We start from the raw sequence: 14,697 nt of genomic DNA on the forward strand, positions 1-14,697 counted from the left end.
AAGGACACTGAAGGAGACCAAGGTTCTTACCACCAAAGGAAAACTTAAATCCTTTAAAAGGTTAGCCAGCTACTACAGAAAGTTTATTCCTAACTTCTGAGATGGCTGCTCCACTAACAGATCTCACCAAATACATGTCAAAAGGACTCAACAGACTGCTGAATGTGAACAATCCTTTGTGGAGATAAAGAAACAGTTATGTTATTACCCCATTTTACGTAGCCCAGTCTTTGAAAAACCATTTATTTTGCAAACAGTTGCTTCTAAACTGGGGATAGGAGCAGAGCTGAGCCAAGAATTTGAAGAAATGGAACACCCTATTCTGTATGTGAACAGAAAACTGTTCTTCAGAGACAGAAACACTCCACAACAGAATAGGAATGTCTGGCTTTTGAAAGGTTACTTTATCTCCTCTTAGGACAAGATTTTACATTAATTACAGATCATCCTCCTCTAAATTGAACAATATGAAAATATTTGGTATTTAGCACTACAGCCATTTAGCTTCAAAATAATGCATGAGTCCTAAAATCAACATAAAAATGAGGGTACCATGTCTCATTATGGGATGGAATATGAAAATGTTATTGAACTAACAGGTTTTCTCCTGACAAGAAGAAAGAATGTGCCATTCTCTTCGGGAATAAGAAAGAGAAGATTGGGAGAAAACATAACAGGAGATAAGAATACTTTCCAGCTAGTAAAGAGGGTAATGCAAAAAGCAATAGCTAGTTACCAAATGGCCTCTTTGGAGGCCAAAATGCAACTACTTGGCTCTGTCAAATTTAAAAGGCCAGTTGCAGAAAGGCATGCTAGGAAAAAGATTCCTATATGAAGGCAACCCTGCGGAATTCACAGGGATGAGGTAGCCATCAAAGGAGGTATGCTACTGGGGAAGAGCCTGCTTTTGCATTGATAACAGCATCAGCATATTACAGTGACAAAAGGAACTCTCTAAAGGGAGATTACAGGATTTATAAAAACTTCAGTATTATAGTAACAAATAAAATACTTTAGACATCCCAAGTCCTACTCACCTAAACCAGACTTTTTTAATCTCTTTAAGTGCTGACTTGTTTGTTTTCCAGTTGGAGATTTTTGCCCATGTTTCATTTCTTTATCAGAACTGTCTGCTTCACCATTTTTTGATTCAGATCCTTAAAAAAACCAGAAACACATTACAGGGATGCACTTTATTCCTCCTTCAAAACAAAAACAAAAATAAGGGTTTTCTTTTTTTTTTTTTTTAAACAAGAGCAACATCTAATTTATCTGATACTTGCTGAAAGGTAATATACCTTTTTGGCCACAATTTGATTCCTGAGCACTGGAGGAAATGGAAGGAAAAGTTCAGTAAATCAAGTAAGTTGTGAAAACTAAAGTTTGCTGAACACTGCAGTCAATCAAGATGTTCACTAATCCAATATAAATAGTGCTCTGCTATGATACTCAAGAAATATCTTTAAAAATAATTAAGCTCCATATTATGGAGTAATAAAGCAATCAAGGGAGAAAAAAAATCATTTCTTTGCAAAGTAACTTTTACAAAAGAGGTGTACCTGGAAAATACAATCATCGATCTGTTATAAATGTGGATGTACATCTCTGTAGGATCCTTTTAAAATGAAGCGGCTAACAACCAGAACTAAAGGCCAGGGTTGCACCGTGGTGATAAGAATGTTGCCAGAACAAAAAATCTAATGCAAGGATCTTTGGTATTGCAATGGAGAACTGAGACACAAATTCATACTCACAGAGGAGTTGTTTTTTGATGGCGTTGAATGCTAGCATGTGGTCTTCCATTAGAGTTCCACAGACAAACAGAAATGTTACTTTGCATTCCCTTAAAGCTGATTCTGCTATCAATTGTCAGTTTATTATATACTTTCAGTTTTTTAATAATAAAACAAAGAAAAAACCCTCCATCTTTGACTCACTAGATTTGGTAAGGAAATAAAGAAGTTATACAAAACTACTATGTGGAAATATCATTATTTGCAGCAATTCTAAATTTTGTATGCTACAGATTCATTCAGAGGAAGGCTTTGTGACTAGAACTAATATTTCACACAGTCCTTTAGCTATTTACCTGAAGGTGAATCCGACTGCTCATCAGACACCTTTAATGGTGTCAAAACAACACGAGGAACAGTCTTGTTAACCATCATTGAGACTCCATTTCTTCTTTTCTGCTGTTGTCTTAAAGCCTATAAAAATAACAAAACATAAAAATGCAACAAAAATACTGCTTTTAAGTGGATTACATGAGACATTTGCCTACCATTAAATTGAACCTCCTAAGATAATTGTACTTTACATAGTTACTGATTTTTCAGACTTCACACTAGCCCCCTTTATGTCATTTTCTTTTAAAAGCATAAAATGAGGCTTTTGGTTTTTAAGATAAAGAAGATGCACCTTAGATCATTTTCCAATACAGTTTTGACAACAAAGAAGCATATAACTATTTGCTCTACCTTAGCAGCACAACATGATAACCCATGGAATTTGAAACTAAGACATCCAAGGAAAATAAATGTAAAATAAATGTTTTGAAACCAGAATAAAAATGTGTGTGTCTGCACATCTCTTGCAGGTGCATCCTCTCCAGTATACTGCTCAGTCAATCAAGTTAACACAGAGTGTCATCAGTATGTACAGCATGTAAGGACTACAGTATTGATGCACTCACTCAGCCGTGAGTAGTGCTGCACAAAATCACTGAACATGGCAGGAATCATTTATTTCTGTGAAGGGAATCAGTCCTAATCTTGGAAACCTTGCAGCACTTGGCTTCTGTCTGCTTGACTTTGGGCATTAACCTTCAGAACACGAACATGATGGTGTTCTGGCAAATCCAGGGGAAAATGAGACAAGAATAAATCTCTACAAATGGGAGTGCTTTGTGTTTCATAAATGGATCAACCACAGGGGTTAATAATGTAATACAAAAATATAAAAAGTTTAGAAACAGTGAATATCTGCCAGATTATTTTATACAGAAAAAGACATGAGAATCAAAGGTCTTAAAAATATATGAATACGAACTTTTGCCAGTTAAGATATTTACAAGAATTGAAAGTTTGGAACAAGTCAGAATGGACTGGACTTCAATACTGATCTTCTCTAATCTTCTGCAACCTAAATATTGCACTCTTCTTTTCCTCTCTGATTTGTGTTTTGGTTTTTTAGATGTTACTCAAATAGAGGGCATGTTTGGAAGGACTAAAGGGATTATTCATACTAAACATCAGTGCCTGGATTTATGAAATTAATCTGTAATTCATCTGCAGTACATTCATAAAATATTTCACATAGGTAAAAATTCCAAAATCCTAAACAATTATCTATTGCATTTAAATAATACACTATAAAATACATTCAGCCACATAAAAATATAGTTAAACTATTTCATTAATGTATTAATAGGGTGCTTATCCAAAGGCATCTAAGCACCATGTAATACAAACCAAAATAAAACATCTGGAAATCAAACGAAAGAGAGAAGCTGCTCAGATCCACATGAGGTTATCCCAAAGGTCAGCGCAAGCAGAAACCAGAACAGTCAAGACCAACCCCAAATTTCACACCTCATCTCACCAGCCATACCAGAATGTACACAGTGCCAAAAATTGTCTTGAAACATTTCCCTCAATCCATAGTATTGCCTGGCTAAAATTAAACCCAGATGTCACTTACCCAAATAACAATGTCATTTAGATAGTAAATTTAAAAAAAAAAGTCAATAAAGGATTAATTGAAAAGGAAGCAAAGTTGTGTGATATCAGTCAGCATACATACGTAACCACAACTCATCTCTCTTTATTAACTCCCTTAGCAGCTTCAAATACATGTTGAACTGCAGGGAGAGGAGATTATAAACCTGCAATCTCCTACGGGGAGACCCCTAAAGTGAAATTGAGCCGGTGCCCGTGACCAGAGTCCACCCCCTACCAAGACTGAGCATATCCATTCGGGAGCACTCTCACTCTCCCTCCACCATGGACTTCAACCTTGTCATCAGCACCTGATGGAAACCAGTATTTTGTATATATTACACAGAAAATGCAACAGAGGCATATTTGCTTTCTGATGAATCAGTTTGATGGGCGAAAGTAAGAGATGGGGTATTCTCCATCCACAAGAAGTTTCAGTCTATTTCAATCTAACGTAGCCATTTTCTAATGAACCCATAACCAATGTATCTGGGCATCGAATACAAAGTTACGCTTCTCTTCGTCACTCAGATTTATTTTTAATTTAAATTTTCATAATTTATTTGTTTTGAGACCCATGGTCTTCTATTTAACAATCAAGCAGCTAACTATGGGAATGATCCTGGAAACTTATTGCCATGCATGGATCTTTCCTTGTGTCTGGAGCCCCACCTGCAGTCCTGGTGGAGGAATTGAAATAAAGGTCCGTACACGTGGATACGTGCAGGATTGGGCCCTAGGATAATGAAAGCTATAAAGCTACATGTGCATTGTACTTTTACTTTAGTTAGTTATAAAAGTACCAATGAAGAATATGGTTTCCAGCGAGGAAAAAATGTAAAACTACTAACTCAATCCATGCCTGTCCTCCCTCCAACCTCCCAAAGGAAAAATATGGAAAAAAACTGAATAATTTAAAATTGATATCTATTGTAAAGCAATGTCTGGGTTTTTTGTCAGCCCACCCTGTTTGCTGGGGGATGCTAATCCCTGCTGACTCATCACAACAGACGGAGCTTGTCACTTCCACCCTAGATTTAAGGCCCTTTGGGCAGTGGGAGCTGAGGTCTAGCACTGAGAGGTTTTTGCAAGAAAAACGTAGGAAGAGACAAGATTAGGAAGACATCTCAGTCAGAGGTTTATGTTTTTATTGTTATTCTAGTAACCAATAAAACCCAATTCCAGAAAGAATAAGTTTGGACTAAAGAAGCGTGTGCATACTCTTGCAAGGTGGAGACTCTACCTGCATACACCTAACCTGAGGGGTATCAATTTTAGGATACAAGACTACTGAGAAGAATCTTGTATCCTAAGATTAATTAGGATAAAAGGCTGTAAAAGGCAGAGTCCAAAAGAGAACACAAATTACTTGATAAACAGCCTACTTTACTAACTGTAGAATTCTAATTCCCAACTGATTTCCATTAAGTAGTCACGAAGGAAAGCTTGCTTTTTTTTTTGCCCCCACTAGAGAGCAGCAATGCACTGGAGGTTTCGTGGTATTTCCTAAAATACAGGCCAATTATATTTAACTGATTTTAAGGTGGGAAAGACTCTGACCCAGGTGGGAAAATGGCTGTTCTCCCTGTTAACAACTGAAAAAAGCCTCCCTTAGGGGAGGAATAAAAGAAAATGATATCAAGCCAAACAGTAACTGGGGAGAAGAAAAACCACACACACCCTAAAGATGGTGTAAATTCCTCTCCAAACCCAGAAGATCAAATCGTCAAGTTTTGTGTTTGTACCTTACACTGCTCTGAAATCTGAGTGAATTTTTTACATCTCTACAATTCATAAAGAAACAGTGCAGCACACAGATAAAGAATTAATACCGAAAAACACTTCTATTTGAGATTAAACGCATGACATGCGGAGAACGTTAAAAAATCAGTTATTAACAACACAGCTATGTAACACTTGGTTGCATCAGGCAACATCATCCTGGATTGCTACTTTGTGCTATAAATGTCAAGTCTACATTCTGAAACTTCTATCATGAAACATAACCTTTGAAATTTCACACATTATGGATCAGAAATGTTAGGCTATGGAATTTTTCTGGTCTGACATATGAAAAACAGGATCTATGCCATGCTGAAGAAAATCTATTACGCAAAATAAATGAGTCCACACCATGACTATGGATTCTAAATTGGAAAAGATGAAACAGATAGATTTATACTGTATCACCAATTCATTTCACATCACCATAAATGTAGTGAAATTCATAAATCTTTGTCCCTTCGCTTACCCTATTCTGCTAGCCAAATTAAAGAAGTCTAACTGCTATTCCTCCATTAAACTAAAATCTCACTGACAACTTTTTTTCACAGATACTAAAAAAACCACAGCAGTGAGCATTACAACATACTTCCAATATTCTTATGAGGCTGCTACATGCTTAAGCTTTTTAACACACATTAAAAATGTTGAATCATAAATACATAAGTGCAACACTAAGCACTTTGTACAATAGTATTATCTTAAAACAGTCTCTTGAAAACTGCTACAGAATATAAGAGTAAGATCCAAATACATGGAAGGAATTTATTTATTACATGCTAGACCAGTGGACCAGGATTAATAACGTATGTAAGAGTAATGGTAAATAATTTTGAGAGGCAGGGCAGTCCAGTGGATAGAGTACTGGACTTGAACTCAGAAGACTTGGGTTCTAGTCTCATCTCTGCCACTCATCTGCTGTATAACCCTGAGCATTACACTTCTGTATCTGTTTGGATTCCCACCTTTTGTCATATCCATTTAAACTGCAAGCTCTTTGGGGCAGAGCATTCTTCTGAAATGTATTTGTATAGTGACTAGCACAATGGGGTGCCATTCTTGGTCAGGCTTCTATATGCTACTATAATACAAATTAACTGAACATTATGTACATGAGTGATGGCATGGAGGTAAAATGCAATAAAACATACAGCAGCATGTGTGTGTTAAACCTGCATTACTTCTTCTACAAGAAGCTTGATCATACATCCACAACTACAATTTCCATGGATCATTGTAGTACAAAAGTAAAACTATTTTTTGTTGCTTTTCAACAGCACAAAGAAATTGGAAAGACAAAAGGGCTCATGTTTGTGTTAAATAACCATTCTGACTTGCATAAGAATCGGGACAAAGATGGCATGTGCATCAGTTAACTCACTAATGATTTTACTTTCAAAAGAAGAGAGTTTGTTTCAAAACAAAAAATGGTTTGTGTAGTATTAAGTGGTTAACAGTGATCAACTGAAAAATCTTCTATGGAGAAAAACTCTCTCTCTTCCAACTTAGCAAAAAGCAAACAAGCTACACAGGAAGCAGCTTGTGTCATATGTTTTTATTTTAATAAAAAGACTGGACTATATTAATGTGATCTAGATACTGGTTAGTTTGCACTTGAAGGGTCTACATGGTGCAGTGCAGCATGCTAGTACGTGCTGCAATTTACAGCCCCACGGTCTGAACTGCTGAGTCATGCAGACTATTTTGTAATTAAAATAAAAACCAAATCACCATTTTCCTTCAAACCAAACTCCCCAACCATGGAGCACAGACCACACAAAGGATATGCTCAGCTAGATTCTCTTTCTGTTTCTCCTAAATAAAACATGTATCATGCCACTTTTAACTGAACTAGTGACATTACATCAATGTAAATGACAACGGTGCAATGTACCTTGCTTCTCCACAGACCTGCCCCATGCCCACACACAGCATGCCAGTCAACAGTGCAGGCACACTGCCATCTGGGTACCTATCCCATAGTCGCCAGCATAGCTCCCTAAAGTAATGGGTTGAGAGAGATTTGGAAAGGCTTCTTTGAACCCAAGGGAGTCGTGGAATAAGGTGGTCCAACTTCCATATCTCCCTGGGAAACACAGCCATTTCTGCAAAATATTTTCAAAATGGAGGTCAGGCTGAATGGACAGAGCTCATTATTTGCCCAGGGAGAATTTTCTGCTGGAGGCCATGAAAATTAATGGCCAGACATTACATGTGGCCCAGGAGAGGCAGCAGGGGATGTTCCAGTGGAAACTTAGATGAGCAGTGCATGGAAAACATGGGGGCAACTTGTTTGTCGAGAGAGAAGCTTGAGCCATCCTCAGCCTAGCCTAAGTGACTCCATAAGTGACTTAAAAGAGAATTTTGTCAAGCCAAGTGCTACATTTGTGACAAGACCATCACCACAGACTGGTGGACAGAGTTGTTCAAGACTTTGGAGAAGCAGCAGTGGCTGCAAAACTTCTAAAGAAGTAAGGAGAGCTTTTAGCTCCTGTCTCAAAAGCTGACCCCAACAATGCAGCAGTGGTGGATTTGACCTGAGGTAGTTGCTAACATAAGGATACATTTTTTGATACATTTTAAAATCCTTATATGATTTTGGGTGTGGGAAATGGTAAAGGAGAGAGGTGCCCAGAAGGATTTAATATGGTAATGTTTCAAGCTTAAAACATTTTTCTTAATGAAATTTAAGAGAAAGAAATCCTGAAAACCATGTTTATTAAAACACAAAACATGCAGGCCTGCTGCAATAAGCATCCAATACAATTAGCCACAACCCCCCCACAGTTAGTTATTGGACACAATATGAACAGAGAATGAACCTGCTCCTGTTCTCTTTTTCCTGACAATAGGCAGGGGTTGAGTAACATGAAAATGACCAGGAGGCAAGTTCTATAAATACTGCTACTTTCCCATACCATGGCACTGTCTTGAGGAGCTGGTGTCCACGCACAGGGACCTGTGGAAGGACACATCATGCACTTTGCTTTCAGGCTCTACATGTACTCCCTGAAGAGCAGCCTCCAGAACACTCGTGCTTCCAGCCTCATTTTCCTGTCATGATCATTTTAAGTCATGACTTCTCAGTTCTCTTCCCTATTCGTCTTGGAATTCAAAAAAGCAACTTAGTTTGTCCTCCTCACACTTCTGTTTCTTGGCTGCATTTAGTAAGTTCTATCACTGTCCCTTTCCATGTTTCCCTGAAGGTAAAGAAACAATTCATCTCCCTCATTTTTCACCTGTTGACACGAAGATTTGTCAAGCAATCTGCCTCTTGTGTTGCCAGACGTCTGATCACACTCTGCTTATGCTGAGAGCTAGCATTTCCCAATTGTGGCCTGGATGCAGTGGTGGTTTCTAAAATGAAATATAAGGAAATGGTTAATATGCACATTAACAGACTAGACCTCTTACAATACCAAGAATGCAATACAAGCAACGATTTTAAGTTCACTTTGGAATTCCAAAGCCTCCAAGGAAGACACCCTGTGCTAGGATTAGAGATGGTAATGATCATCTCCCTAAAATTTATTTATTTTTGTTCCCTGATGAAATTTTGGGTTAGCTGGAAGGTGTTTGAGTGTGTTCCCGGTAGGAGGTAAAGGATGTACATTGCAGTACAGTGAGATTAACACTGGGTTACTTACTGCAGACTGCAAGATTCATGGAAAGACCCTCTGCACTAGATTGTAGCAAAGTAAAGGAATTGCTATTAAGGTGAGCGTAAGGTGGCAGGGGGAAGAGAGGCTGATATATTTGCTGTACTTATTTTCTCAATTGGTAACATAGGATGTGCAATGGAGCTGAAGAAAGTGAAGCGAGTTTATAGGAGGGTAAGGGAGTTTGGGAACTGAATTAAGGATGTATGTCTACAGCACTGTCTTTCCCAGAATATATTTTTTTAGAACATTTGGGAAACTTTGGGCTAAATTACATCAATATCTGATAGGCCAGTATCTTGTGCGGACTGACAGAGCCATGCTTTCACTGCTCTGGCCTATAGCTGCTTTAAAGCAGGTTGCTACCTGATAATAGCTTGGACTTGTGTCCCATGTATGTGATAGAAAGACAACGTGAAATGTAGTTGGAAATAGATAAGTGCTTTATGTCCTCTTACCCAAAAGCAGCATGTGGACCAAGCCATAGTCCCCATCATGTAGCTTTCTGAAAGCATTCCATTTTGCCATTTTTAATATATCTGTGTTTCTGTAACTTTATTTTTTAGCTTTCCCTGCTTGGTCATCCTGTTGAGACTGGTCTTGTGGCATGGCTCAGAAACCATTATGCAGAATTTGCCAAGTACTTGTATCCTTACTTTGAACAGCAAGTGTAGCTGACAAATGGGGTGTTGTGCGTGGGGCAAATGGAGAGGGCTCCTGACTCTGGCAGCGTTCACTGGAGGAAGGGGTATGGAGCTGCCATTTTTGCTACCACAGCACAGCAAGTGGAAGGGTTCCTTCCTCCCTCAGAAGAGACTGCATCTACCCATTTCAAGAAAGTTATAGCAGCGCTCAGATGAACCCAGCCATCAAGCATGCAGATAAAGCCCAAAGCAGTAAAAACAGCAGCAGCAACATACCTTGTGTGGAGGTCCCCTTATTTCCTGAGCATCACATCCTCCCAAACCCACTTGGCTGCTGTCTCTGGAACTTGTCTCAATCAAGAGGGCTTGAGGCCCCAGCACAGTCGCAGACATGTTCTGGCCCTCACTCTGATTCTAGGCCTGGATGAAGGTGTCCTTCTCCTCTTCCTCCCACAGCATGCTGCTGGGTGCCTTGGTGCTGTCAAAAAGGAACTCCACTCCAAAGGGCTAAAAGTGAGGCAGATTTTCTTCCCTGCCTGGAAGATCTCCTGGCACCCTAGGCATTGTTGCACTGCAGCTTCAGACTCTTTATCTTCTCCTGGCACTGTCCCATGGAGCAAGTGATAAGCTCCTGGGCAAAATGCTTTTACACCTGGTCACAACAGAGTTCAGCAGATACTATCACTTCACCATCCTTGTGGTTCACAAGCGTCCTGTGTCATCTGCATCAGACCAGTCGGTAGATATGCTCATATGATGGCTTCTTCTGAGAAATGCCCCAAGAGCAGCTTGGTAAATGTAGCAATCACAAAGAAGTGGATGCTAGTGAGAACGTGTGTGCCATGAGATCTAAAGTGGGTGCAGCAGCTCATTCAGTACAAGTGAGGGACTTGCAGAAAAAACTTGACCCAGATCAATAGAACAGAAATTTTACCAGAGAGGCGCACTGGAAGATGGAGTAATTGCCCATCGCAGCTGCTATGCCAGAACTTGAGGTCTGTACTTGAGTTAACCTTGCTCACAGCAAGTGCAACTTACAGAGCAGTGTGATCACCTGTGTTCCATTGGTAGCAAGTGTGTGTGTGTAGATTGTTACTTGCATGGTAGGAGATCCTCACACTGGTTAGCAGGCCAAAATCCTCTAGTGTAGACAAGATCATAGAGGGCAAAACAACAAGGGAATGCATGCCACATCCCCTCCCCAATAGTGTTGGATAAGAAGAGCTGTGTGGCATGCACCTGCCTCCAAAAGCAAGGAAGAAATAAGAATCTAGCAAAGGAGAACCTGCCAGCAGAAGCCACACATAAATGGGAGCTCTACCTCAGGAACTATTTTAGAGCAAGCCATCATAAACTAGGATCAAGTTGTTAAACCTTCCATTCAGTTATAATCAAGAGCAAAGTCAGGTGATGAAAATCCCCCAACCCTCCACAGAAGGGGAGACTAATGTGCCAGGTACTGGAAACACACTCAAGACTGAAATACTCGAAACATTTGCCCCAAAAGTGTAACACAAGAGAGAGGGTTTCAGAGTAACAGCCGTGTTAGTCTGTATTCGCAAAAAGAAAAGGAGTACTAGTGGCACCTTAGAGACTAACCAATTTATTTGAGCATAAGCTTTCGTGAGCTACAGCTCACTTCATTGGAGTGCCACAAGTACTCCTTTTCTTTTTACAAGAGAGGGTGGCAATACTAAAAAGCTCCAGGGATTGGGACATTAACACAGGCCTTGCAAGATGAGGACACGAGATGCGAGCTCTGACACAGACTCTTAGAGTGGACTACCACCGCAACCTCCCCTATCCCTGAATAGCAGAGCGCAGAAGTGACTAAGCAAAAGTGCCCATCCCCCACTGCCATTCTGACCTAGTCATGGGCAGGACCCAGGGCTCAAAAGGTGCCCTCCTTCTCACACCACAGGCACAGCCACAGAAGCATGGTGATACTGGAACAAATCCCAGTACACAAGGGGAGGCATGTCTTAAAGATGCAGAATGTTGCAAGGGAAACTAAACCTACTCTGAGTGGTCTAAAACAAAAGATTTCTAGAAATCTTTATAAAAAACAACCCAAACTCCAACATAACACTCTAAAGCCAACTCCACATGATTAGTTTGGTTTAATAACTATATTAACAGAGCAGACCACTCCACCTGAGCTCAGATCTTCAAGCAATATTTCACATTATCAGCTGGACTTTCATTTACATTTAATGGGCAAAAATTAAGCAAAAGATCAATATTAATTAAAAAAATCTTCCCTTATTTAATATGATGAAGGGGAAAAATGGTTGAAAGAATGCTTTGTGGACTGCCATTTTGTGAGGGACTGTTTTATTAATGAAAAAATAAATGTACAACTAGGCAAGTGCTCACTGTGACACTGTACAGCATAAGTAGCTCTTATTAAGAGCACAATGAAGGTTTAGCTTCTTGGTATTGCAGAATAGAACCAGTAAGTTAATATCAGTTGGTGGAGTGCCACATACAATTGCCTAATGTTTCTGTGTATTCAAACATACTGCAGGCTATTCTCTGTGCAAAGACGACACATTATGTGTCCATAACACCAATACAAACCCTGAAGAGAGGATATATGGTAGGTGAATAAACTTTCAACAGCAATTTTCTGAACAAAATTGCTATTGAAAGTTCATTCATCTATCTTATAGGATTTACAATACTGGATTATATCAAATACAGCATCTTGCCTGTGGCAGTGGCCAATACTTGAGGCTTCATAGTCAAGTAAAAAAAAGTGCAAAAAACCTCATCACCTCAACACACCTAACCAATTGTGCCATGTTGTACATGATGTAAACCATTCTTCACAGACAGCTGTAATAATAAACTCACAACCTGACGAATAAGATCTAATTACCATAATCTTAATTACAGCTGCTTTCCATTCTTTCTATTGACTACTTAGCATTCTGGTACTCTTGCAAACCTACTGCCCTATGGACAGTTTTGCAAGGACTTCCATCTCGGATATGAATTTTTATGTTAATAAAGCTTCTGTAATTGCTTTTGGTCTCTGTTCATTTGTTTTATTTTTGTTTTCAGCATTTTCCATCCCCTTCATTCCCCCAAAAGCAAGTAAGTGACAAATCTGACCCTAACTGTTTAAATAAATGTTGACTCTTTTCTACTCTAAAGGTTAGGAGTTCATGTAAAACAGTAGTGGCTTAAACACCATCCTGGCCACTATGGAGGTAGAAGCCCTCTACTCCAACATTCCACACAAAGATGGACTACAAGCCGTCAGGAACAGTATCCCCGATAATGTCACGGCAAACCTGGTGGCTGAACTTTGTGACTTTGTTCTCACCCATAAGTATTTCATATTTGGGGACAATGTATACCTTCAAGTCAGCAGCACTGCTATGGGTACCCGCATGGCCCCACAAGTATGCCAACATTTTTATGGTTGACTTAGAACAACGATTCCTCAGCTTTCGTCCCCTAGAACCCCTACTCTACTTATGCTACATTGATGATATCTTCATCATCTGGACCCATGGAAAAGAAGCCCTTGAGGAATTCCACCATGATTTCAACAACTTCCATCCCACCATCAACCTCAGCCTGGACCAGTCCACACAAGAGATCCACTTCCTCGACACTATGGTGCTAATAAGCGATGGCCACATAAACACCACCCTATACCGGGAACCAACTGACCGCTATATTTACCTACATGCTTCCAGCTTTCATCCAGACCACATCACACGATCCATTGTCTATAGCCAAGCTCTACGATACAACCGCATTTGCTCGAACCCCTCAGACAGAGGCAAACACCTACAAGATCTCTATAAAGCATTCTTACAACTACAATACCCACCTGCTGAAGTGAAGAAACAGATTGATAGAGCCAGAAGAGTACCCAGAAGTCACCTACTACAGGACAGGCACAACAAAGAAAATAACAGAACGCCACTAGCCGTCACCTTCAGCCCCCACCTTAAACCTCTCCAGCGCATCATCAAAGATCTACAACCTATCCTGAAGGATGACCCATCACTCTCACAGATCTTGGGAGACAGGCCAGTCCTCGCTTACAGACAGCCCCCCAACCTGAAGCAAATACTCACCAGCAAACACATACCACACAATGAAAACACTAACCCAGGAACCTATCCTTGCAACAAAGCCCGTTGCCAACTGTGTCCACATAGCTATTCAAGGGACATCATCATAGGTCCTAATCACATCAGCCACATCAAAGGCTCGTTCACCTGCGCATCCACCAATGTGATATATGCCATCATGTGCCCGCAATGCCCCTCTGCCACGTACATTGGTCAAACTGGACATTCTCTACATAAAAGAATAAATGGACACAAATCAGACGTCAAGAATTATAATATTCAAAAACCAGTCGGAGAACACTTCAACCTCCCTGGTCACTCCATTTCAGACCTAAAAGTCGCAATTCGCCAACAAAAAAACTTCAGAAACAGACTCCAACGAGAAACTGCAGAATTGGAATTAATTTGCAAACTGGACACCATTAAATTAGGCTTGAATAAAGACTGGGAGTGGATGGGTTATTATCCAAAGTAAAAACTATTTCCCCATGCTAATTTTTCCCCCTACTGTTACTCACACCTTCTTGTCAACTGTTTGAAATGGGCCATCCTGATTATCACTACAAAAGGTTTGTTCCCCCCCAGCCCTGCTGATAATAGCACACCTTAATTAATTGGTCTCATTACAGTTGGTATGGCAACACCCCATGTTCTCTGTGTATATACATCTTCCTACTGTATTTTCCACTGCATGCATCCGATGAAGTGGGTTTTAGCCCATGAAAGCTTTTGCCCAAATAAATTTGTTAGTCTCTAAAGTGCCACAAGTACTCCTAGTTTTTTTCACATATTACAGAAAATC

At 39.8% G+C, this 14,697-nt stretch overlaps 1 protein-coding gene across 4 annotated transcripts in view; it reads right to left on the reverse strand.

The window, feature by feature from the left end:
* The window catches only part of ASXL3 (ASXL transcriptional regulator 3), a 130,639-nt gene that overhangs the window by 61,029 nt on the left and 54,913 nt on the right, over positions 1–14,697 (reverse strand). For 2 of the 4 annotated variants that reach the window (XM_073331281.2, XM_073331277.2), the window contains 2 exons: positions 2,090–2,207; positions 1,038–1,157 (listed from right to left, as the gene is read on the reverse strand). In XM_073331281.2, coding sequence (XP_073187382.1) covers positions 1,038–1,157; positions 2,090–2,207 — 238 coding nt within the window. Of the gene's footprint in view, positions 1–1,037; positions 1,158–2,089; positions 2,208–8,416; positions 8,822–14,697 lie in introns of those variants that run through there. The other 2 variants (XM_073331280.2, XM_073331279.2) reach the window with 2 other exon arrangements.

This window comes from Lepidochelys kempii, chromosome 2, assembly GCF_965140285.1.
Source record: "Lepidochelys kempii isolate rLepKem1 chromosome 2, rLepKem1.hap1, whole genome shotgun sequence".
NCBI classification, from domain to species: domain Eukaryota; kingdom Metazoa; phylum Chordata; order Testudines; family Cheloniidae; genus Lepidochelys; species Lepidochelys kempii.